This window comes from Loxodonta africana, chromosome 4 (genome assembly GCF_030014295.1).
Source record: "Loxodonta africana isolate mLoxAfr1 chromosome 4, mLoxAfr1.hap2, whole genome shotgun sequence".
Classification (NCBI taxonomy): Eukaryota; Metazoa; Chordata; class Mammalia; order Proboscidea; family Elephantidae; genus Loxodonta; species Loxodonta africana.
In genome coordinates, this window is record NC_087345.1 from 92,166,959 (window position 1) to 92,193,691 (window position 26,733).

The following is a 26,733-nucleotide window of genomic DNA, read 5'->3' on the forward strand; positions in this document are numbered from 1 at the left end:
AATTTTTTTTTTTTGGTATGTTGTTGAATTGTATCGGCTAAAATTTTGTTGAGGATTTTTGTGTCTATGTTCATGAGGGATATTGATCTGTAATTTTCTATTTTTTGTGGTGTCTTACCTGGTTTTGGTATCAGGGTTATGCTGGCTTCATAGAATAAGTTTGGGAGTATTCCTTCCTTTTCTATGCTCTGAAATACCTTTAGTAGCAGTAGTATCAACTCTTCCCTGAAAGTTTGGTAGAGTTCTCCAGTGAGGCCATCAGGGCCAGGGATATTTTTTGTTGGGAACTTTTTAATTACCTCTTCAATCTCTTGTTGTGGGTTTATTTAGTTGTTCTACCTCTGTTTGTGTTAGTTTAGGTAGGTAGTGTGTTTCTAGAAATTTGTCCATTTCCTCTAGGTTTTCAAATTTGTTGGAGTACAATTTTTCATAGTATTGTTATAACTTTTTAAATTTCAGTTGAGTCTGTTCTGATATTGCCCACCTCATTTCTTATTCTGGTTATTTGCATGCTGCCCTGTTTTTCTTTGTTGGTTTGGCTAATGGCTTATCAATTTTGTTGATCTTTTCAAAGAACCAGCTTTTGGTCTTCTTAACTCTTCAGTTGTTTTTCTATTCTGTTTCATTTATTTCTGCTCTAATTTTTATTATTTCCTTTCTTCTGGTGCCATGGGCTTCTTTTGCTACTCTCTGTCTATTTGTTCGAGTTGTAGGCTTAATGTTTTGATTTTGGCCTTTTCTGATTTTTGGCTGTGTGCATCTGTTGCTGTAAACTGACCTCTGTGCACTGCTTTTGCTGTGTCCCAAAGGTTCTGGTAGGATGTGCATTCATTCTCATTTGGTTCTGTGAATTTCTTTATTCCGTTCTTGATTTCTTCTATAACCCTGTAGTTTTTGAGCAAGGTGTTGCTCAGTTTCCATATATTTGATTTTTTCCCCTTGCTTTTTCTGTTATTGATTTCTACTTTTATGGCTCTATGGTCAGAAAAGATGCTTTGCAATATGTCAAATGTTTTGGATTCTGTTAAGGCTTGCTTTACGACCTAATATGTGGTCTATTCTGGAGAATGCTCCATGTGCACTGGAAAAGAAAATATACTTGGCTGCTGTTGGGTGAAGTGTTCTGTAGATGTCTATGAGATCAAATTGGGTGATTGCAGCATTTATATCTTCTGGGTCTTTATTGATCTTCTTTCTGGATGTTCTGCCCTTCACCGGAAGTGGTGTGTTGAAGTCTCTTACTATAATTTTGGAGCTATTTCTCTTTTCAATGCTGTCAGAGTTTGTTTTATGTATTTTGGAGCCCTGTCGTTGGGTGTGTAAGTATTTATTATGGTTATGTCCTCCTGGTGTATTGACCCTTTAATCATTATATAGTGTCCTTTCTTATCCTTTGTGGTGGATTTAGCCTCAAAGTCTATTTTGTCAGAGATTAATACTCTTGCCCTTTTTTGATTGTTGTTTGCTTGATATATTTTTGTCAATCCTTTGAGTTTTAGTTTGTGTCTTTGAGTCTAAGGTGTGTCTCTTGTGGAGAGGATATAGATGGATTGTGTTTTTTTAATCCATTCTGCCACTCTCTGTCTCTTTATTGGTGCGTTTAGTCCATTTACTTTCAGCATAATTACTGAAAGATATGAGTTTAGTGCTGTCATTTTGATGTCTTTTTTGTGTGTGTTGTTGACACTTTGTTCCATTTCACTTTCTGTGCTGAGTCGTTTTTCTTTATGTATTTTCTTTTCATCTTTGTTGATTTTGTACTTGCTGAGTCTTTACGTTTTTCTTCTTTTTTATTTTGATGTATAGGATTATTAGTTTCCTTTGTGGTTACCTTAATATTTACCTCTATTTTTCTAAGTTTAAACCAATCTTTTTTTCTTCACATCACCTTGACTTCCTCTGCATATGAAAGTTCTATGACTACATTATTTAGTCCCTCTTTTTTGTTTTAATGTTGTCATCTTTTATGTATTGACATCTGTTTCCCTATTTTCAGTGTTTTAGCTTTGATTTATTTTTTGTGACTTCCCTATCTCGGTTGATATTTGGTTGTTCTGTCCTGTGTTCTAGTCTTGGGTTGTTATCTGATGTTATTGACTTTCTAACCAAAGGACTCCCTTTAGTATTTCTTGTAATTTTAGTTTGGTTTTTACAAATTCCCTTAACTTCTGTTTATCTGGAAATGTCCTAATTCTGCTATATTTGAGAGACAGCTTTGCTGGATATATAATTCTTGGCTGGCAATTTTTTTTCCTTCAAGACTTAATATATGTCTTCCCATTGCCTTTTTACCTGCATGGTTTCTGTTGAGTAGGCAGACCTTAGTCTTATTGACTCTCCTTTATAGATGACTTTTTATTGATCCCTAGCCACTCTTAAAATTCTCTCTTTATCTTTGGTTTTGGAAAGTTTGATTATATCTCGGTGTCTTTCTTTTGAAATCTGTCCTGTGTGGGGTCAATGAGCTTCTTGGATAGACATCTAGTCATCTTTCACGATATCAGTGAAGTTTTCTGCCAACAAATCTTCAATAATTCTCTCTGTATTTTCTGTTATCCTCCCCTGTTCTGGTACTCAAATCGCTCGTAGGTTATTACTCTGAATAGAGTCTCACATAATTCTTAGAGTTTCTTCATTTTTTAAAATTATTTTATCTGATTTTTCCTCAAATAAATTGGTATCAAGTGCTTTATTTTCAATCTCATGAATTCTGACTCCCGTTGCCTCAATTCTGCTCGTATGACTTTCTATTTAGTTGTATAATTCTGAAATCTTATTGTTGATCTTTTGGATTTCTGTTTGCTGTCTCTCTATGGATTCTCGCAGCCTGTTAAATTTGTCATTATGCTCTTGTATAACCTTCTTAAGTTCCTCTGTTGCTTTGTCTTTGTGTTCCTTGGCTTGGTCTGTGTTTTGCCTGATCTCTTTAAGAGCTCTGTATGTTAATCTTTTGAATTCTGCCTCTGGATAACTCCCAGATATTCTCTTCCTCCAGGAGTTTTCTTGATTGTTTTGGTCTCTTGCTTAAGCCACCATGGTCTGCCTGTTTATGTGATTTGATATTGACTGTTGTCTCTGAGACATCAATGTTATTACACTTATTTATTTTATGTTTGTTTACTGGGTCCTAGCTTCTTGTTTTGTTTTGTTATGATATGCCCAAATAGGTTGGTCATGCGAGCCACCTTGATTATTGGCATCTTTGAAGCTCTCACATCCTATCACCAGGTGGTTAGAACTGCTTCTAGGTACATAAGCCCAGGAGTTTACTTTTCTTGTGTGAATTCAACTCAGGTGTCCAGGTCATTAGTCACCAAGTGTGTAGTACATGCTCTCACCTACAGTTCTAGATGGGCAGGGCTATGTAGGGGAGACTAGAGTAGGCACAGGTATCTGGCTCCAGTAGGTGGTTATGTGCTGAGTAAGGTAGGTGGCTGATGGCTGCCCCTGAGTGTCTGGGTGTGTCTTAGTCATCTAGTGCTGCCATAACAGAAATACCACGAGTTGATGGCTTTAACAAACAGAAATTTATTTCCTCACAGTTAAGTAGGCTAAGAGTCCAAATTCAGGGCACTGGCTCTAGGGGGGAAGCTTTCTCCCTCTGTCAGCTCTGGAGGAAGGTCTTTGTCCTCAACCTTCCCATGGTCGAGGAGCTTCTCAGGTGCAGGGACCCTGGGTCCAAAGGATGCGCTCTGCTCCTGGTACTGCTTTCATGGTGGTATGAGGTCCCCAGCTGTTTGCTTGCTCCCTTTCCTTTTTAACTCTTGAGAGATAAAAGGTGGTGCAGGCCACACTCCAGGGAAACTCCCTTTACACTGGATCAGGGATGTGACCTGGGTAAGGGTGGTGTTACAATCCCACCCTAACCCCTTTAACATAAAATTACAATCACAAAATGGAGGACAACCACACAATGCTGGAAATCATGGCCCAGCCAAATTGACACACACATTTTTGGGGTGACATAATTCAATCCATGACAGGGTGGAAGGCATTTTCCCTGCTCCCTAGAGCATGTAGGTGGTTGAGTTTTGCAGCTGGACTATGGGCACCCAACGCTCTTGGCCGTAAAACCTGGGAGGCACCACTTATTCTCAGACCCCTGAGGTGGCTAGGTAGAGTGGATGGAGCCACCAGTCCTCAGGCCCCTGATGTGAGTAGATAAGGACCCTCCTTAACGGGCAGGGTAATGTCAAATGTCATGAATCTGCTACTCCCCCTTAGCTGTTGCAGATGAGAATGGGCTGCACTGTGTTAATGAGGGCCTACACTGTTGAAATGGGCCCACACAGTTCTAGGCAGGGGTTAAAAGCATTCAAACTTCATGAATCCCTTATGCCTATGCCTAGGCAAAGGGGCTGTGCCTGCCCTGAGTTCCCAGCTTAGGGGAGCTGGCAGATTATTTTTTCCTGTTTGTTAATTTGTTCCCTTTCCAATGCTGGGAGAATGGCTTGGGGTGTGTGATGGGTCCCACTTCTGGCCCAAGGGGTGCAGCAATTGCTGAAGCTGGACCAGACCGGAGCAGAGCAGGGTGGGGGTGGGTAAGTGGGAGAGAGGTACTTCCCAGAGGGAAGGACTTTTTTTTTAATTAATTTTTTATTGTGCTTTAAATGAAAGTTTACATATCAAGTCACTCTTTCATATAAAAATTTAAACACGCCTTGCTATACACTCCTAATTGCCCTCCCCCCAACGAGACAACACACTCCTTCCCTCCACTCTCTTCACGTCGTGTCCATTCAGGCAGCTTCTGGTCCCCTCTGACCTCTAATTTCCCCTTCATACAGGAGATGCCAACACAGTCTCATGCGTCTACTTGATCCAAGAAGCCCGTTCTTCACCAGTAACATTTTTGATCCCATATGCCGGTCCAATCCCTGTCTGAAGAGTTGGCCCCAGGAATGGTTCTGGGGAAGGTCTGGGGACCATGACCTCTGGGGTCCTTCTAGTCCCAGTCTGATCATTAAGGAGAAGGACTTTTTTCGATCCCGCAAGGTATGTTAGACGCTTGCACTTAACTTTTGCAGATTCAGCATCACTTTTCCCCGGTTTCGGAGGCTTGAACAGAGACTCTCCACCACTCGCTTTCTCTTGGTGTGGAAAACACGTCCCAAGCATTACTGCTTGGCTCAGCCTGCATGCACTGGCTGATCCAGACTGCACAGTGCCAACCAGGTCAGGCCTGGCAAATCCTTGCTGCTTCTGAACTGTCTCTCCATCCCCCTGCTCCTCAGTCCAACTCCTTGACTTTGCCTTTGATGTTCAGGGCTACTAGACTGTCATATATAATCAATTCACTTGTTTTTTCGGGTCTTTGTTGTAAGAGGGACCTCAGGAAGCATCTGACTACTCTGCCATCTTGGCCCCGCCTGATTTGTGCTTCTTCTTTCTGCCCTAATGGCTTAGGAGTCAGCTTTCTTGGCTGCTAAGTCAATTGCCACTTACCATCTACCTTCCATTGTTCCACATATTGTTGCTGTTGTCCTTTTTCCCATTTTCTTTGTCCTTAATGGAGTTTCAGAACAAACATAATGTGTGTATGTGTTTTCAATCCACCACCTTTAATTAACTGGAAATCTCTTATGTCTTTTCAGGACTGGTTCTCCCGCTTTCCTTCTAAAATCTATGAATCTTGTATATCCCTTTAATAAACTCTTTTTCTACTTATAAACCAGAGCTTCTTTCTCTTGGTTGCAGCCAAGAACCCTGACTGATACAATGAAAATTATTTATTTCAGGGGGAAAAAGGAGGGATTCTGAAAACAGATGAGGGCATTAGCTGCTAATCATCTACAGGTCCTGTGGGATTTCAAAAAGGACAAGAAAATGGTTTAGGTTGAAAACAGTGGGCTATAGGAAGTCTGTCCAGAAGACTCTCCTTCTTCTCAGTAGTGAAGTTGGATTGTTGGCTTAATTATTCACTTGGGGTTTAAAATGTGTCTTGGGAGAGAGATGAAGGATGAGAAATATCCTTGTTTTAATTTTACCTTCCAGGTAGGACTGAGGTTTAAAAAACAAAAACAAAAACCTACACGGTAACAAGAAGAACCTGAAGTCTAGACAAGTTTAAATGAAATAATGTGCAAAAACCCAGTGCCTATCTTCTGTTCAATATTCCACAAATATACTCTCCCTTCATCCTTTCCTACACCTCCCTCCCAAATCCATGTTTTCTTCTCCCTGGATACATTGCCAGACTGTTTCCCACTCTTCTTGCATCCAGGTGAATGATGGGACTGAGTTCTGATCAAGGGAATATACTGGAGTGGTGAATGCCTCTTCTGGATATGGCCTCTATATGCTCCCTTGAGACTCTGCAGGCTCTCTCCTCCCTCATCTGCAGCCAGATGCAGAGGACCCAGAGGCCTTCGGGGAAAGCAGAGCCTCCAGATGGGTCCCTATTGTCTCTCAGATGCAGAACTTCCTCCACTCCTGCTATGGATTGAATTATGTTCCCCAAAAATATGTGTTGTAAATCCTAACTTCTATGCCTGCAATTATAATCCCATTTGGGAATGGGTTTTCTTTGTTATGTCAATGAGACAGGATTAGTGTAGGGTGTGTCTTGAGTTAATCTCTTTTGATGTATAAAGGAGATCAAACAAGTAAGCTAAAGAAGTAGGAAAAACAAAAAACAAGCAAAACCAAACCTGTTGTTGTGGAGTGGCTTCCAACTCATAGAGACCCTACAGGTCAGAGAACTGCCTCATAGGGTTTCCAAGGACTGCCTGGTAGATTTAAACTGCTGACCTCTTGGTTAGCAACCATAGCACTTAACCACTATGCCACCAGGGTTTCCTTAAAGAAAGTAGAGATGGATAAAATAGATGCCAAAAAACATGGAGATCTCCAAGGAACCAGGAAACAAAAGTGGAAGACACAAGGACCTTCCTTCAGAACCAACAGCAAGTCTTCCCCTAGAACTGGCACCCCAAATTCAGACTTCTAGCCTCCTAAACTGTGAGAAAATAAATTTCTGTTGGTTAATGCCATCTACTTGTGGTATTTCTGTTATAGCAGCACTGGATAACTAAGATAGTCCCCTTCTCTCACTAACTATATTGGGCTGTGACATGAAGGAAAAATAAACCTTTATTGTGTTTTGTTTTTTTTTTGTGGTAAGTCACTGAGATTTGGGGTTGATTGTTACAGAATTTAGCCTACCCCCACTAATTCGGTCCTATTTTTGGAGAAACTGCCTTTACCTCCTGGATCTCAGTTTCCTTGTATGAAAACGAGAGGTTTAGCCCAGTGCTTTCTTAGCTGCTTTTCAGCTATAACACTCTATTTATAAATTATACACTTATTATTCCTAAGTGGTTTTAAACTCTGACAAGGACTAACTGTAGAATTTTTCAACTATAATAAAGAGTAAATTTCCAATTCGTAAATAGGTTGTGTTCCAAAAGTTTAAGTATGAGTTTCTTGTTGGAATATTGTTTCTTTGAGAGAAAAGATTCAGGATTTTAAAATATACATAAATTCCTGCTTAACCCTCAATTCTGAGGCCCCCTGAGCCCTACACTAGAGGCAGTGAGTGAGGTAGAGAGCAGGAGTTGAGCAAAGGATCTGGGTGTCAGTAGAGAGGGACAGAACAGGAGGGTAATATGGGCTGAACTCTGGGTCAGTATGTCAGTTGCACAAGGTTCCTTTGGCAGGAAGGAGAAGCCGTTAGACATTTGAGTCATTCCTAAATTGGGTATTTCCAGTTCCACATACACCTCTTCATTTTAACCATCCTTGGGTACATGTTTTGTACAAGGCTGAGATGGATTTATGTGAAGCAAATGAAGCTCCAGCTTCATGGTCCTCACTTGCACACAGGACTTTTCCAAGGCCCTAGCAAGGTGTTTACAAAATGTTTGTAAAATTTGCAAAAGTAAGATATTTTAACCGTAGTTGGTTAAGACTGCTATTTCTACTTTGACTTCCCTCCTTCACATATCCCCTTGTGGCACTGGAGTGGCCACAGGCTTTTTGGGGATCCAGCTAAGGGGAAGTTTAGTTGGGGCTACACTCAGTTTGGGTTATATTCATATGGTTTATAATCCTACAACACATAATTGCGTGATTACTCATCATCCAGATGAAGGAATAGCTGCCAGAAATACTTTTGTCCACCCACCATACGAACTTGGTGCTGTGACCTCAAGGTGCACATCTAGAGGTCAAATCAAGACATAAACGTGGAGCTGATCAGGGTGATCAGGGATATACAGCTCACCATCTTCGCCAACATGCCAGGCATGTCGCTCTTCTTGCTTTGCCATTCTCTAACACTATGTGACCCACAACAGTCCCAAGAAGCAGGAATGAGAGTGATGCTTTCTCTGCCCCAGGGTTCCACGACATTGACTGGGGCAAGATGAAGGGTGTTAGTGGCCTTCACACTTCATTCCTTCTATCTATCACAACACACAAAGCAACTACACCTGGATTTTTCCAAACATGTTTATTTCCTCAAAGTCTACCTTAACCCTATAGAATAAGAACCTGCCACTGAATAGGACCCAGTATAGGGACTGCTTTCTTTTCTACACCCCTAACATAAAAATATAGATATATTTTTGTAGTTCCCCCCACCAAAAAAAAAAGATATATATATATATAAACGTGCACCTGGCACTGGAAGTATGTGCGCGTGGTGAAATGAGTTCCTTTATGTGGTCCTTTGGAAAAACAATTTGAGATTCTCCCCTAAGCCCTGAGTTTTCTATCTCAGAGGGTTTGTTATTTTTGCCAGGTTATTGACATTTCCTGGGTAAGCCGTAAACAACTTCCTTGGATACTTCTTGTTTGGTCCTGGGCTGCAGCCTGCCCTGTGATCAGAATGTACCTTGCAGTGATCTGTTAAGGCTATGCAAATGAAGTGATTGTAGCCTACTATGCAAATGAAGTGTCTGTGACCTACCAAGAGGGGACTGATCAGTTCGTGGCCCTGGTGGGAGTGCTATGCCTTGAAATTGACAATGAATTTGTGTATTTACGCAGCCAGCCCCACAGAGGTTTTTTGTCAGACATAAAGAAGCAGGAAAAGAAACAGCAGGAATGAAGCAGAAAGAACAAAGAAGAGAGAAAGGAAGCAAAGAACCTCCTAAAAGAGCTATAACATGGGTCAAGGGCTATAAACACTGAAAACAGTGACAGGCCCAAACGGGGCTTAGGGACAGAGCTGGCAGCAACAAATGGCAGGGCCAAGAAGAGGGCTGTACAGTCTAGAGGAGCTGAGAGAGCTGACCTGCACTGAAGAAGGGAGACTTTGCCTCATGCTTCCTGATCCTAAGTTGTACTCTGCTCCTTAAAAAGCCACTTAAGTGTGGTAAGATTAGTTTCTGCACAAGAAAATTTAAAATGTTCTGATATTCTCCAGCTTATAGATAAAGGAAACTTGGTCAAGGTTTTTCTCTAATTTGACAGCAAACCCAAAAACTTATATGACATTACCAATAACAAGTTGTGAAACTGAAAGAACCTTTTCTAAACTATCAAATAATAAAAGACCAAATTGATCCATCATGCTAAGAAAAGACTGAACTACTTTTCTAGCCTCTCTGTGTAAAATATCAAATAGTTGTCATATGAAGAAGCAATCAAAGAGAATGCAGCCAAAAAGACAGGGAAAAGTAATATTCAGGTGTAACTGGCAGTTAATTAATCAAACTATTATGGGGTTTTTTTGTGATGGTTGTGGTACTTGTCAGCTTTTTAAAATTTGTGATTTGTTGTGATTTATTTTCTCAGTCTAAATAAGTATTCACTTTTGTACCTATCATTGCACTTCTACTTTGGGTTTTTTTTTTCTTTAAAGAGCTCCCTCCTCTCAATTGTGTGTCAGACTCCACAAAACCTGGCCGATCACAGTGCAGAGGGCACTCTTAGGTGCTGCTACAGCTATTCATGGTGCTAGGGCTGGGTATTTTGCTACAGGCCTAGAAGCTGGGTATTGTCAGGCCATCTGGACTGATCAGGCTCTGAAAAATGGACACAGGTTAGAAAAGTCACTGTCTTGGTCATCTAGTGCAGCTATAACAGAAATACCACAAATGGATAGCTTCAACAAAGAGAAATTTATTCTCTCACAGTCTAGTAGGCTAGGAGTCCAAATTCAGGGTGTCAGCTCTAGGGGAAGGCTTTCTCTGTTGCCTCTGGAGGAAAGTCCTTGTCATCAATCTTTCCCTGGAGTACAAGCTTCTCTAAGCAGGAACCCTGGGTCCAAAGGAAGTGCTCTGCTCCCGGTGCTTCTTTCTTGGTGCTATGAGGTCCTCCACTCTCTGCTTACTTCCCTTCCCTTTTATCTCTTGTAAGATAAAAGGTGGTACAGGCTATACCCCAGGGCAACTCCCTTTACAATGGATCAGGGATTTGACCTGAGCAAGGGTGTTACATCTCACCCTAATCCTCTTTAACCACAGGCAGAGATTATGATAATACATAGGAAAATCACAAAATGGAAGACAACCACACAATACTGGAAATCATGGCCTAACCAAGTTGACACATATTTTGGGGGGACACAATTCAATCCATGACAGTCACCAACAAAAAACCCACTAATTCCAACTCAAAGCGACCCCATAGAGTTTCCCAGGTTATAAATCTCTACGGAGGCCGACTGCCACATCACTCTCCTGCGGAGCCACTGGTGGTTTCAAACTGCCAACCTTTCTGTTAGCAGTCAATCAGTTTAACCACTGCGCCACCAGAAAAGTCACCAGAGTGGGCATCTCAGGTCATCAGTGGCATTACCTGGATTATCTCTATCTTTGCTTCTTAAGAAGCCCCATGATCAAGAGGAATCTGCCCCTCACCACCCAGACCTGTTGCCGATTTTCTTCTGATGAACAGTGTTTCAAAAACGCAAAAACATGTCCATGTCCTCAATGAAATTAAACTCTTTAGTGGCAAAAATATACTATGTTAAAACAAACATGTTAACAAAAGCAAGGTGATTCTAGCTCCTTGAAAATTAAGAGTTGTCAAGTGTTTATACTAGTATCATCTAATGACAGAAAGCGGTCACTTTAGCTCACCAAAATCTGTCAAAAACCAGAGAGGGAAATGGTGCCAGTGCTGCTGTTCCCTCCCTTTTCTGGAAGCTGTGCAGGGTACTGTGATTTACTGAATTCCACTGTGGCTTTTGGTCATTTATTTATGTCCCTAAACCTTATAATTAGTGAAATGGCAGATCAGGTAGAAATGGGACGAGGAGGAGGAAAAGGGACAGGAAAAAGCACAAAAGGAAAACGAACAGGACCATTTTAACCCCTGATTGCACTTCAGTCCCTTAGAAGAAGTTCAGTAAATTGCTAGCCTCATGGGAGCAGGAGGCCCCTTAAAGATGAGCTGTACCCTGGCTGACCCTGCTGGATATTCTGGGACACCCTGGCTTCTGACTTGAACCTGCTAGCTAGGCTGACCCTTCAGTCTCCCTCCTTACCAGCTCTATTTTTTCTCTGTGGCTTAGCCCATATCCTGCCTAACTCCAATCCACAATGTCTGTTTCAGTTCAGCTCCTTGTCCCTTCCATCTTAGTTTTCCCAAAACAGAATTGGCTTTAGTTGCTTTCCTGCATCCTCTATTGAGTTCATTCAACAAGCAATTACTGAGCAACTCTGCACCAGGCATTATGCTAGGCATAGGGGATTCAAGGCTGAGAATAACATGGTAGTTGTAAGCACACCTTCTGGAGGAGGCTGCCAGGGTTCGAATCCTGGTACTATCACTACTAACTGTATGGCCTTGGGCAAGTTACTAACTTCACTGTGCCTCAATTTCCTCATCTATATAAAAGGGATAAGGTGCCCTGGTGGTACAATGACTAAGTGCTGGCTGCAAACCAAAAGGATTCCAGTTTAAACCCACCAGCAGCTCTGTAGGAGAATACACCGGGTGATCTGCCCTCGTAAAGATTTCGGCCTAGGAAGCCCTATGAGGCAGTTCTATTCTGTCACATAGGGTCGCTGTGAGTCAGAATCAACTCAAAGGCACACAACAATATATAAAGGGGATAATGATTATGTTTTTTCTTCACAGAAAAAAAAATGATTGTTTTTTCTTCACAGAAGAGGATTTAATAAGTGAGTTAGCACATATAAAGGGCTTAAAACAATGTCTGGCGCCTGGAAAGCACTCTTACGGCATACTCCTTGCCCCTTAAGGCACTCACAAGTCTACAATTGCCCCTGTTCACCTGGCACTCCCAAGTCTGGTAGCTCCTTTTCCTAGATGAACCAGTTGCCAAGTTCTTTTGTCACAGATTCACTGTTTGACCCTGGACAAGTAATTTCTCTCTGGGTTTCACTCTATGCATCTGTAAAGGAAGGGAGGTGGCCCACAATTAAATTCAAAGATCCCGACAAGTTTTTTGTTCTGGGTCAAGTAGCCTGAGTTTCAAACCTGGGCAAATCACATGACCTCTCTGTGCATGCTTCCTTACCTGTAAAACGGGGATATTACTAAGCACCTCCTGGGGCTGTGGTGACGATCCAATAACATGACACAAGCAGCGCGCTTCAGCAGGGTGCGCACACCGCGAGCGCTCAGCGAACTCCAGCCTGTGCCATCCACCGCAGGTTTCGTCACCAAGCCGCGTCAAGGCCTTTGCAATTCAGCGCACGCGCACTGGCCGCCGCGACGGCGCTCGCCCGGCCACAGGTTCCCGGCTTCCGGTTCCGCGGGGACCCAGAGGCGGAGCCCAGGCTCATGGCGGCGTGCACGAAACAGACCACCGGGGGCGGTGAAGAGGCCGCGGCGGAGGAGGGACCGCGCGTTCGGGAACCCGGGGCCGCCCCTTTCGGAAATTTCCCTCAGTACTCCCGCTTCCACCCTCCAGAGCAGCGGCTCCGCCTCCTGCCCCCGGAGCTGCTTCGACAACTCTTCCCTCCCGAGAGTCCTGAAACGAGGCCTATACTGGGGCTCGACGTGGGGTGTAATTCCGGGGTGAGTGATGGGGGTTGGGTTCCAAGGTTGAGGAGCCAAGGAGTTGGTTGCCTCAATGTCCACTGAGGCATTGGGCGTGGCATCACACCCATCAAAACTTTCCCAGAATGAGCTTAAAGGCGTAGCGATGAGCGGCCCCATGCTGCTGCCGCCTGTAAGCCAGGATCCCACCACTATCTCTCTTAGGGATCTTGGGGAGCAGTCATTCTCAACTACGTTCGAATTTCTGCATCTCCGCCCCGGCGTTCGCAGACTTTACAGCTGAACCCCAAGTAGGGAGGAGCACCGTATCTAGGCTTCCTGCGACCTGGCTGGGGAGAATAGGCTCTCGGAGCCGCAAGTTGGGAGAGCATGAGGTTGGGACGGATTTACTGGGAGAGAGAAACCAGGGTTAACAGAATCGTGCGTGGAATTAAGACTCATCTGTGCCATACGTTGCAGGACGCCCCCCTGGAGCCAAGTTAATATTGATTTAAAAAGCAATGAGTTAAAAAAAAAAAAAAGCAATGAGTTAACGAAGTTCAGTGAAGAGGATCGAGAAGGAAAATACAGCATCTTGGTGGAGGAAGTAGAGGAGGGAGGCATTGCCACATATTCTTAACTGCAGAGAATTCTCAGTTGTATAATGATTATAGTTAAACCATATGCAAAATAACGAAATGTGTCTCTGACACCTCTTTGTAGCTTCAGGGATATCCTAAAGGAGCAGGCAGTCTAAAATTCGTACCCTCACTCCACAGCCCTCACCACCGGAGGCAGAAGGTGGAGACAGTTGAATTTACCGTGTTGATGACCTTTGGGTAGAAGAGACTTTGGCGGAGGGTTGAAGGCCGTGAGGGACACTGCTGATAAGGGGGAGGGGAACTTTTGGATGCAGACTCAAAGGATGGAATGAGCAGATGGCTGGGTGTTCAGGTGTCCTCTGCAAACATTTCTACTGTGATATATAGGAAATCAGAGGGAAAGACACTGGAAAAGAGTGGCTGGAGTTAAGGCTTGGGATTTCATGAAATGCATTAGAAAACCATCAGATTTTAAGGTTGAGAGTAATATAGATGCACATTAGAGAGACAAGGACATAGTTGCAATTAACTAAAGCAGTGGTCCCCAAACCCAGATGTACATTTAGGAGCTTTTTAATTTTGTACTTAAAAAAAATAATGCTTGCACTTGATAAAAGAAAAATTCAAATTACGAAAGTGTATATAGTGAAAAGTGAGCTCCTCTCCTGCTCCTAAGCCCTCCTTTTCCTCTCCACAGTAGCAACTACTGTTTGTAATTTATCTGGTATCCTTAGAAGCATTTGTGTGTGTGTGTAACTATCCCCTTTTAGTTTTACAAATAGTAGCACACTCTTCTGCACCTTGCCTTTTCATTTAATAATGTGGCGATCAGTCGTATCACTACATTCTTTTTTAACACCTTTATAATATTTCATTGCATAGATGTGGCATAATTTATGGGGTGATTTTTTAAATTAAAAAAAAATTTTTTTTAATTTAAAAAGCTATTACTCTAGGCCTGCTGAATCAGAATCTTGGGGGATTGAGCCCACAAGTCTCTAGGATTGGAGAATTGAAAATGGAGAGGGTAACGAAATACAGTGGAGGAGGGACTGATGTGAAGTGACCAGTTAAATGTTGGGCCACACCCAAGATCAGATGAGACAGGGGAGACAGTGCAAATGGAGAGATGGGAAAAAATTAAGCAGGGTGATAGGGTGCCTTGCGACTCAAAGTGCGGTTCATGGACTACAGCATGGGCGTGACTTGGAAGCTTGTTAGAAATACAGAATCTCAGCACGCACTCCAGATCCACTAATCAGAATCTTTATTTTAACAAGATCCCAGGTGATTTGAATGCCCATGAAAGTTTGGGAAGCCAGGTATAGAAGAAAAAATCCATTGCCATCGAGTCAATTCCAACTCATAGTGACCCTATGAGACAGTAGGACTGGTAGATTCAAACTGTCGGCCTTTTGGTCAGCAGCCAAGCTTTTAACCACTGTTCCACCAGGTAGCCTGAGTCTTGTCATGTGATAACCATGTGGCACTGGACAAGTCACATAATTTTTAAAATACAGTTTTATTGTGAATTATGCTGCATACACAAAAAAGTGCAAAAAGCGTAAATCTACAGTTTATGAATAATTATAAAGCAAACATCTTTATGACTACTGTCCAGATCAAGAATAAAACATTGCAGTAGCCCAAAAGTCCGTTTTATGCCTTTTCCTGATCATGAACTCCTGACTTTTATTATCATTTCCTTTATAGCTTACTATAGTATTTTTGTCTCACTAAACACAATAATTTACTTTTACCTGTTTTTGAACTTCACGTATATGAAGCTTGCCATACATTTTCTTTTGCATCTTGCTTTTTCATCCAGCATTATGTATTTGTGAGAGTCATCCATATTGTTGCACTAAGCTGAAGTCCTTTATTTTTAACTGGTTTAGCATTCCACCTTAAGGAATATACCATATTTATTTATCCCTGCTACTATTATTGAACATCTGGGTTGTTCCCCACCACATTTTCTTCACCTGCACAAAAGGCATGAATATTTTCCTCACAGGAGTGCTGCACAGAGCAAATGAGGTAGTGAATAGGAAAATGCCTTCAAAAAACTGTAGAACAGCACGAATTTGAGGTAGTTACAATGGTTATAGAAATTAAAGTTAGAAAAAGGAGACAGTGACTTAAGAGCCAAAAAGATACTAAGATGGTGAAAATCACAAATCATTGGATTTGGCTAGAAGCAGGTCAGAAGTGACTTTGGGAATGACTGGTACAGAAGCAGAATAAGTGTCAGGGGCTGGTGAAGCATAAGACAGGTAGTAAAACTGAAGCTGTAAAGTAAAGGCTGGCTGTGGACTTTTTGAAATATAGATCTCCCCAACCTCTGGTCCAAGAAGCAGGTTTTTATAAGATGGTGCCTTGCTGTGTTCCTCACCTTCCTGTTAAGGAACACTGTTTATGCATCTGTAGCCCTTTTCTCCTTCCTGGGGTCTGAGATTCCCCCACTCCTGGAAAAAAAAAAAAAGAGTAAAGGTAATGGGTTTACCCGCATATTACTTAAGCAGGGAAATACTGTTCTAGGCTCTTTGCTGCATCCATTGGGCTATAACTTTCAACTATACAACAGAATCTACCACTGGTGTCAGGAAGATATAAAGATGACGCATTATAGCCTGTGACCCCTGGAGGGCGCTGAGAACCTGCTCTTGAAAAACTTCACTTAACCTTCTTAGGTATAGGTTAGGAGCTCCACATCCTATAAAGCCAGGAATCAGTGGCTGTCTCAATGGGAGGGTAAGAGATATAAATTTCTCTTCCATTCACTGGTTGAGAGCTGCAATGACAAAGCTCTTTTGGATTCCTTTAGGAGTTGAGTGTGGCTCTATACAAACACTTCCTCTTCCTACGTGATGGGGAGACCTGCTCAGATGCCTCAAGAGAATTTCGTCTTCTCTGCTGTGACATAGATCCAGTCCTGGTGGAGCGAGCTGAAAAAGGATGCCCTTTTCCTGATGCCTTGACCTTTATTACTCTGGACTTCATGAATCAAAGGACCCGGAAGGTTCTCTTGAGCTCTTTCTTAAGCCAGTTTGGACGCTCCATTTTTGACATTGGCTTCTGCATGTCAGTAACCATGTGGATTCATCTGAACCATGGGGACCAGGGCCTGTGGGAGTTCCTCGCCCACCTCTGTTCTCTCTGCCGCTACCTCCTTGTGGAGCCACAGCCCTGGAAATGTTACCGGGCAGCTGCAAGGCGTCTGCGAAAGCTGGGCCTCCATAACTTTGACCACTTCCACTCCCTTGCTATCCGAGGTGATATGGCCAATCAGATTGTGCAGATCTTGACTCAGGACCATGGCATGGAGTTAGTATGCTGCTTTGGCAACACCAGCTGGGACCGAAGCCTTCTGCTCTTCAAGGCAAAACAGACCATAGAGACTCATCTGATCCCTGAATCATTGATAGAAGAAGGAAAAGAAAGGAACAGATTAAGATTCTGGAGACAGTGAGATGGGAGGAGGGGAAGACCAGGAAAAGAGATATTGAAAAGGTTTTACACTGAGAATTAAGGACTCTTCTTGACTCCTTAACAGTTGGGCAGCCTCAAAACCTGGCAGAAGGTTTTGGCAAAATGTCCAAGGCATGCACTTGAAAGAATCAGTACCATTGGGACAATCCCTGAGGAGAATGGATCCGTGGAGCAATGAGCTGAGCTATCTGAGATGGACTAGAGAAAGTAATCCTGGTTTTGGGATGTGGAAGGGCCTGCTTTTGGGGGTTAGTTATAAAGACCAGGCTAGCCTTAGAATGTATCAGTTCCCTGGATCCTTCAATCTGACCTGGCTTCCTCAGCTTTCTGTACTTGCTTGAAGAGTCACTGGCCTGGCTAAAGGAAAGGGTTAATAGGAAAAGCATCTTATCTTTATAGATTAGCAGGTCAAGTCTCCAAGATGCACTGACTGGCATTTAAAAGACATTTAAAAACTTAGATAATTAACCCAACATCCAGCTGGTACAAACGAAATGAATAAAGTGGGATTGTCTATAATTTATAAAAGTATATGTAGTATGTAATAAAAATGACAAGTGTGGTTGAAAATGCCCTGTGAGTCTGGGGTGGATAAGAAAATTCTGCTTTTATCCATCCTATCCACGCAGGAGACTTGGGTTTGATTCCCAGCCAGGGTACCTTGTACATAGCCACCACCTGTCTGTCACCAAACCACCACTACTCCCAGTTCTTAGGTACCTCAGTTAGAACTTTATCCTAAAATTAAATTCATTACCCTCATTCCCAACCCAATCCTATCTCAGTTGGTGACATCTACCTCCATTGAGTCTTTCCTCACTTAAAGTCCCCACACCGAAATGATTACCAAGTCCGGTAAATCCTACCAATAACATGTAAATCCTACTTATTCCATCCATTTGGTTGGCACCTACCAGAGGTTTCTGTGTTAAGTCACCTGCTCCATTCTATGCATTCCTGCCAGTGTTCTCTTTCTCAAACATCTAATTGTGTTAGTATTATGCTTAAAAATCTTCAGTAGCTTTCTAGACTCTAGAATCCTGTCCTTTATCCAGTACCTAAACCTATGTTCTTCAATCTGGTAGCCACTTGCTATTTAAATTAAGTAAAATGAAACAAAGTTTAAATTCAGTTCCTCAGTCTTCCTAGCGACAGTTCAAGTGTTCAGTAGCTGTTCCGACTCATAGCAACCCTATAGGACAGAATAGAACTGCCCCATAGGGTTTCCAGGAAGCAGTGGGTGGATTAGAACTGCCAGCCTTTTTGGTTAGCAGTCGTGGTCTAAACCACTGCACCACCAGGGTTCCACAAACCAAACTTGTTTCTGTCAAGTCAATTCCGACTTACAGCGACCCTATATGTGACTAGTGGCTACTATAATTGAACTCTGCAGGTATAGAACATTTCCATCATCAGAGAAAGTTTTATCACGTAGCACTGGTCTAAATCCCATAACGTGGCCTTCATGCCTCTCTTCCCTGTAGCAACCACACTGAACTTCTCACCTGCCACTTAGACTTGCCACGTCTTTTTATATCTCGGACTTAGTACAAGCCATCCCTTTGCTCCTTCCCTCTCCTCCAGTTCTCCCACCTTGCAACCTGGTAGAACTCTTTGTCCTAAAAGACAGCTTAAGTTTACGTTTTTGGGAAAATTTTTCCCAACTCCCTGGTACTTTGCATTTGTTCACTACATTTTTGTGAGGGCTACACAGAATCCTCTATTACAGCAATTACGTACCATAATTGCTCACAGGCCTCTTTTCCCCATACGACAGGACTCAATGCCTGACACATGGCACGCAGTCAGGAACTACTTGTTGAAAGAATATATGAATGAACAAAAGAGATATCCACCTGAATTCAGTTATTGAGAAGAAAAGGAAGATCTGTGATTGGGCAAAGACTGCACAGGAAACCCTGAGAATAGAGGAAAGTTAGAAAGTTGAGAGGGACGTAACCTTGACCCTTGGCATGGAAGTTTGAGATATGTTTTATCAAACATGTCTTTGAGATAAAATGTTCATTTCAAAGCCTTGATTATTGGTGATTTGGGAGAGGACAACAGATCAAGACTGGATATAAAAATCTGGAAGTCATGTAGAGTGAGAGTGACTTAAATTTCAAAAATAAGTGAATATGGTAGGAGAGTACCAGGTCCTAGGTCTGAGGGCCACGAATAGTTATTGAGTGAGCGGGAAAAGAGGAACTAAAAAAGGTCTGATTAGAAACAGAAAAAAGGAAACCGTATGAGGTAGGTACTCTTAGTATCCCCATCTTGCAGATGTGGAAACAAGCATAGAGAGGTTGAGTGTCCCAGGGGCACCTATCTAGTAAGTAGCAGAGCTGGGCTTTAAACCCAAGCAGTATGGTTCCATAATCAGCTTTAGCTGCCGTGTCATGAGATGTCACAGAAGTCAAGGTTCGGAAGAGACACCAGAGAACAGGTGTAGTGTATGAACATGGACTTCAGAGTTACTGTGCTCCCTCAAATTATGTGTTCAGGCCTGGGAACAGAAGGCCCAGCCAGTCCACCCTTAGCAATCTCTGATATTCTTAGAATTCCCCTCACAGAAGTCACCTAATCCTATGTCGAATACCTGAGTTGTGCCCCTACTGCTGACTACAAGTTAAACAGGCTCGCGCCTCGTGCTGTGGTGGAAAATTGAGAGCTGGCAGCCACATACAGCAGAGATTAAAAAAAAAAAAAAAAAACCTGCTGCTGTTGAGTCAATTCTGACTCATAGCGACCCTATAGGACAGAGTAGAACTATTCCATAGAGTGTCCAAGGAGCAGGTGGTGGATTCAAACTGCGTACCTTTTGGTTAGCAGCCATAGCTCTTAACCACCGCACCACCAGGCTCCACAGCAAAGATAGATAGTCTTAATTCTTCCTCAGACCTGATTACCCTTACAGTGTACCCTTGACTTGCCAGCACCCTAACTCCCCCTGAATTCCTTAAATTTCCAATCTGTTCCTAGCTTTGACCTTTGGGTAGGACCTCCTGAAAGTGGATTTGAATCTGTTTCATGCTAAGGAGGCAGGGATGCCAAGGCCAACTCCAAAAAAAAAAAAGGACTAAAATCCTACAACCAATTGGGTCCTTCCCAGCCTTCTGGGATTTGGCCTGGGGATGGTAGCAGCAGAAAGAAACCTCAGATTTGGAATCAAGATCTACAAGTAACTCATTGTATACCCACCTTGTTTAAGTCTTTTGACCTCTCTGAACCTCAGTTTTCATCTGTACAACTGAAATAACAAGACCTTGCTTTTCTTATACCCAGATGGGCTAAAGAATATAAAGGTATTTTGTAGAATATAGAGTGTTAGACAAAAACAAAGTGTCATTATACCCTGTAAGTATGCCATAGATCATGCTCAGGCTGCGCAAGACCACAACTATGCTTGTTAGATGAAAGTTCTGTAAGGAAAACATGAATCTTACTATCTCTAATGATTTATTTTTCAGAAGTCTTAAGGAGTTCAGCTTCAGCTCTACAGAGCATTTTAAATGAAGCAATGCTGGGAGGGAGTGATTGTTACTAATGGAAATGAGGTCAGTTTATGTGATCACAGGGATCACAGTGGTTACAGAGCTGGATTTATCTACTTTTCTACAGTTCTTAATTTAGGAACAATTTGAAACAAAAACCAAGTGACCCTGTTTGTTGCTCTCTTGCACCACCCTTTACCAAGGAGCACAAGGGGATGTATAAGGGACTCTGGTAGGCTGAATAAGGGCCCCCAAATCCCTACAATCTGTGACTATTACCTTAGATGGCAAAAGGGACTTTGAAAATGTGTTAAGTTACGGATTTTGAGATGAGATGAACCTCAATTATCCCAATGAGCCCTAAATGTAATCACAACTGTCTCTATAAGACAAAGGCAGAGGGAGATTTGACTGCAGTAGGAGATGTCACAGAAGCAAGAGATGGGGGTCATGTGAGAAAGAGTTGCAAGCCAAGAAATGCAGTCATCTTCTAGAAGTTAGAAAAGGCAAGGAAACGGATTCTCCCCTGAAGCTTCCAGAAGGAACACAGCTTTGTTAACACCTTGATTTTAGATTTTTGACTTCCAGAACTGTAAGAGAATAAATATGTTGTTCTCAGCCACTAAATTTGTGGTAATTTGTTAATGGAGGCAATAGGAAACTAATATAGGGGCTGCAATTACGATGAGACTGGGGTACAAGGCCAAGTGGCACCTGTCCCAAACAACTCCTTAGATACTCACCAGAAAACCTGTTTAATCCTACTCCTCATTAATTACAACAAGAAATAAAAACAATGAATTACAACAAATAAAAACAATAAAAGAACATTTTCATCACTTAGAACAAAATTCACAAATTTTTTAAAACCACAATGATGAGAATTTGGGGAAAACAGGTATTCTCATACCCTGTTAGCAAGAATGTAAATTGTCATGACCGTTTTGGAGGGCAATTTGTCAATATTTATCAAAATATATAAGGCACATGCACAGCAATTGCACTACTAGGAATTTATTCTGTAGATACACTCACATAAATATGCAAGGATGTATGTACAGTATTACCCACTACAGTTATTGATACTAGTGAAAAGCTAGAAACAACCTACATGCCCATCAGTAGGAAATATGCATAATATGGTACAGCCATAAAATAATTACTATGCAATTATTAAAAAGAAAAGGTAGATCTATATATGCTAATATGGAAGGGTCTACAAAATAAGTGTAAGAAGCAAGGTACAGAACAATATGAGTGGTCAGAGCCCATTTTTTTAAGCTTTTAAAATGAATATACACATACAAGGTAACAAAACCTCTAAGAGTGGCCCGTTTGTCATACTGTGGTGGCTTGCATGTTGCTGTGATGCTGGAAGCTATACTACCAGTATTTCAAATACCCACAGGGTCACCAATGGTGGACAGGTTTCAGCAGAACTTCCAGACTAAGACAGACTAGGAAGAGGACCTCGTGATCTCCTTCTGAAAAAACTGGCCAGTGACACTGTTATGAATAGTAATGGAACATTGTCTAATATAGTGAGGGAAGATGAACCCTTCATATTGGAAGGCACTCAAAATACGACTGGGGAAGAGCTACCTCCTCAAAGTAGAGTTGACCCTAATGACATGGATGGAGTCAAGGTTTCGGGACTTTCATTAATGAGGTGGCACAACTCAAAATGAGAAGAAATAGCTGCAAACATCCATTAATAATCAGAATGTGGAATGTACAAAGTATGAATCTAGGAAAATTGGAAGTCATCAAAAATGAAATGGAACGCCTAAAGATCGATATTCTAGGCAGTAGTGAGCTGAAATAGACTGGTACTGGCCATTTTGAATCAGACAGTCATATGGTCTACTATGCAGGAAATAACAAAGTGAAAAGGAATGGCATCAAATTTGTCATCAAAAAGAACATTTCAAGATCTATCCTGAAGTACAATGCTGTTTAGTGATAAGTTAATATCCATACCCCTACAAGGAAGACCAGTTAATACCAATATTATTAAAATTTACACACCAACTACTAATTCCAAACATGAAGAAACTGAGGATTTTTACCAACTGCAGTCTGAAATTGATCAAACACGCAATAGAGATGAATTGATAATTACTGATGATTGGAATGAGAAAGTTGGAAACAAGAAGAATCAGTAGTTGGAAAATATGGCTGTCATGGATTGAATTGTGTCCCCAAAAAATGTCTTGTTAACTTAGCTGGGCCATGATTTTCGGTATTGTGTGATTGTCCACTATTTTATGTGATTTTCCTATATGTTGTAAATCATATCACTGTGATGTAATAAGATGGCAGTTACATCGATGAGATCTATCAGATTAGATAACATCTTAAGCCAGTCTCTTTTGAGATATAAAAGAGAGAAAAGAGCACAAAGACAGGGGGACCTCATACCATCAAGAAAGCAATGGGAGCAGAGCGCATCCTTTGGACTTGAGGTTCCTGCGCTGAGATGCTCCCAGACGAGGGAAGATTGATGACAAGGACCTTCCTCCAGAGCCAACAGACAGAAAAAACTATCCCCTGGAGCTAATGATCTGAATTTGGACTTGTAGCCTACTAGACAGTGAGAGAATAAATTTCTCTTTGTTAAAGCCATCCACTGTGGTATTTCTGTTACAGCAGCACTAGATGACTAAGACAGTGGCCTTGATGATAGAAACGATGCCAGAGATCGCATGACAGAATTCCATAAGACCACGACTTCTTCATTGCAAATACCTTTTTTCAACAACATAAACAGCAACTATAAAAAAAAAAAAAAAAAAAATTTTTTTTTTTTATACATGTGGACCTCACCAGAGGGAATACATAAGAATCAAATCGACTACATCTGTGGAAAGAGACAATGGAAAAGAATAATATCATCAGTCTGAACAAGGCCAGGGGCTGTGGAACAGACCATCAGTTGCTTGTATGCAAGTTCAAGTTGTAGCTGAAGAAAATTAAAACAAGTCCATGAGAGCCAAAATATAACCTTGAGTATATCCCACCTGAATTTAGACACCACCTCAAGAACAGATTTGACACATTGAACACTAATGACACAAAACCAGATGACTTGTAGAATGACATCAAGGACAGCATACATAAAGAAAACAAAAGGTCATTAAAAAGACAGGAAGGAAAGAAAAGACCAAAGTGGATGTCAGAAGAGACTCTGAAACTTGCTCCTGAACATAGGGTAGCTAAAGTGAGAGAAAGACATGATAAAGTAAAAGAGCTGAACAGAAGATTTGAAAGGACACCTTGAGAAGACAAAATATTGTAATGAAATGTGCAAAGACCTGGAGTTAGAAAACCAAAAGGGAAGAACATGCTTGGCATTCGTTAAGCTGAAAGAACTGAAGAAAAAATTCAAAGCTTGAGTTGCAATATTGAAGGATTCTACGGGGAAAATATTGAGTGACACAGAAAGCATCAAAAGAAGATGGAAAGAATACACAGAGTCACTGTACCAAAAAGAATTGGTCAACATTCAACCATTTCAGGAGGCAGTGTATGATCGAGAACCGATAGTACTGAAGGAAGAAGTCCAAGCTCCACTGAAGGCATTGGTGAAAAACAAGTCTCCAGAATTGATGGAATACCAATTGAGATGTTTCAACAAACGGATGCAACGCTGGGAGCACTGACTTGTCTATGCCAAGAAATATGGAAGACAGCTACCTGGCCAACCAGCTGGAAGAGATCCATATTTGCATCTGTTCCAAAGAAAGGTGATCCAACAGAATTTGGAAATTAGCCAAAAATATCATTAATATCATACGCAAGTAAAATTTTGCTGAAGATCATTCAAAAGCCATGGCAGCTGTACATTGACAGGAAATTGCCAGAAATTCAAGCCAGATTCAGAAGAGGACATGGAATCAGGGATATCATTGCTGATGTCAGATGGATCTTAGCTGAAAGCAGAGAATACCAGAAGAATGATTACCTGTGTTTTTTTTTTTAATTTTTATTGTGCTTTAAGTGAAAGTTTACAAATCAAGTCAGTCTCTCACACAAAAACCCACATACACCTTGCTACACACTCCCAATTACTCTCCCCCTGATGAGACAGTCCGCTCTCTCCCTCCACTCTCTCTTTTCGTGTCCATTTCGCCAGCATCTAACCCCCTCCACCCTCTCATCTCCCCTCCAGGCAGGAGATGCCAACATAGTCTCAAGTGTCCACCTGATCCAAGAAGCTCACTCCTCACCAGCATCCCTTTCCAACCCATTGTCCAGTCCAATTCATATCTGAAGAGTTGGCTTGGGGAATGGTTCCTGTCCTGGGCCAACAGAAGGTCTGAGGGCCATGACCACCGGTCCTTCTAGTCTCAGTCAGACCATTAAGTCTGGTCTTGTGAGAATTTGGGGTCTGCATCCCACTGCTCTCCTGCTCCCTCAGGGGTTCTCTGTTGTGCTCCCTGTCAGGGCAGTCATCGGTTGTAGCCAGGCACCATCTAGTTCTTCTGGTCTCAGGATGATGTAGTCTCTGGTTCATGTGGCCCTTTCTGTCTCTTGGGCTCGTAATTGCCTTGTGTCCTTGGTGTTCTTCATTCTCCTTTGATCCAGGTAGGTTGAGACCAATTGATGCATCTTAGATGGCTGCTTCCTAGCATTTAAGACCCCAGATACCACTCTCCAAAGTGGGATACAGAATGTTTTCTTAATTTTATTATGCCAACTGACTTAGATGTTCCCTGAAACCATGGTCCCCAGACCTCTGCCCCTGCTACTCTGGCCTTCAAAGCATTCAAATTATCCAGGAAACTTCTTTGCTTTTGGTTTAGTCCAACTGTGCTGACCTCCCCTGTATTGTGTGCTGTCTTTCCCTTCACCTAAAGTAGTTCTTATTTACTACCTAATTAGTGAATGCCCCTCTTTCACCCTCCCTCCCTCCCTCCCTCCCCCTTCTCGTAACCACGAAAGAATGTTTTCTTCTCAGTTTAAACTATTTCTCAAGTTCTTATAATAGTGGTCTTATACAATATTTGTCCTTTTGCAACTGACTCGTTTCACTCAGCATAATGCCTTCCAGGTTCCTCCATGTTATGAAGTGTTTCACAGATCCCTCACTGTTCTTTATCAATGCATAGTATTCCATTCTGTGAATATACCATAATTTATTTATCCATTCATCCATTGATGGGCTCCTTGATTGCTTCCATCTTTTTACTATTGTAGACAGTGCTGCAATAAACATGGGTGTGCATATATCTGTTCATGTAAAGGCTCTTATTTCTCTAGGATATATTCCAAGGAGTGGGATTGCTGGATCGTATGGTAGTTCTATTTCTAGCTTTTTAAGGAAGCGCCAAATCGATTTCCAAAGTGGTTGTACCGTTTGACATTCCCACCAGCAATGTATAAGTGTTCCAATCTCTCCACAGCCTCTCCAACATTTATTATTTTGTGTTTTTTGGGTTAATGCAAGCCTTGTTGGAGTGAGATGAAATCTCATTGTAGTTTTGATCTGCATTTCTCTAGTGGCTAACGATCATGAACATTTCCTCATATATATCTGTTAGCTATCTGAATGTCTTCTTTAGTGAAGTGTCTATTCTAACTTTTGCCCATTTTTTAATTGGGTTATTTGTCTTTTTGCAGTTGAGTTTTTGCAGTATCATGTAGATTTTAGAGATCAGGCGCTGATCAGAAATGTCACAGCTAAAAACTTTTTCCCAGTCTGTAGGTAGTCTTTTTACTCTTTTGGCGAAGTCTTTGGATGAGCATAGGTGTTTGATTTTTAGGAGCTCCCAGTTATCTAGTTTTTCTTCTACATTCTTTATAATGTTTTGTATACTATTTATGCCATGTATTAGGGCTCCTTAATGTTGTCCCTATTTTTTCTTCCATGATCTTTATTGTTTTAGATTTTATATTTAGGTCTTTGATCCATTTTGAGTTAGTTTTTGTGCATGGAGTGAGGTATGGGTCTTGTTTCGTGTTTTTGTAGATGGATATCCAGTTATGCCAGCACCATTTGTTAAAAAGACTGTCTTTTCCCCACTTAACTGTTTTGGGGCCTTTGTCAAATATCAACTATTCATATGTGGATGGATTTATGTCTGGATTCTCAATTTGGTTCCATTGGTCCACGTATCTTTTGTTGTACCAGTACCAGGCTGTTTTGACTACTGTGGCAGTGTAACAGGTTCTAAAATCAGGTAAAGTAAGGCCTCCCACTTTGTTCTCCTTTTTCAGTAATGCCTTATTTATCTGGGGCCTCT

At 41.7% G+C, this 26,733-nt stretch overlaps 2 protein-coding genes and 1 long non-coding RNA gene across 3 annotated transcripts in view; 2 read left to right on the forward strand and 1 right to left on the reverse strand.

Annotated features, from left to right (window-relative positions):
• Positions 1-12,694, reverse strand: part of LOC135231209 (uncharacterized) — a 27,532-nt gene extending 14,838 nt beyond the window's left edge. Inside the window, exon 1 of the long non-coding RNA XR_010321859.1 lies at positions 12,437-12,694. This is a non-coding gene — a long non-coding RNA (uncharacterized LOC135231209). The remainder of the gene's footprint in view (positions 1-12,436) is intronic.
• On the forward strand, positions 12,668-25,026 carry BCDIN3D (BCDIN3 domain containing RNA methyltransferase). Its single transcript, XM_010596461.3, has 2 exons — positions 12,668-12,939; positions 16,330-25,026. Exons 1-2 carry the CDS (start codon positions 12,703-12,705, stop codon positions 16,972-16,974), a joined length of 882 nt encoding a protein of 293 aa, XP_010594763.2. The 5' UTR covers positions 12,668-12,702; the 3' UTR covers positions 16,975-25,026.
• The window catches only part of NCKAP5L (NCK associated protein 5 like), a 58,160-nt gene continuing 44,258 nt past the window's right edge, over positions 12,832-26,733 (forward strand). Inside the window, exon 1 of the mRNA XM_010596478.3 lies at positions 12,832-12,939. The gene's annotated coding sequence lies outside the window, so the exon portion shown is untranslated. The remainder of the gene's footprint in view (positions 12,940-26,733) is intronic.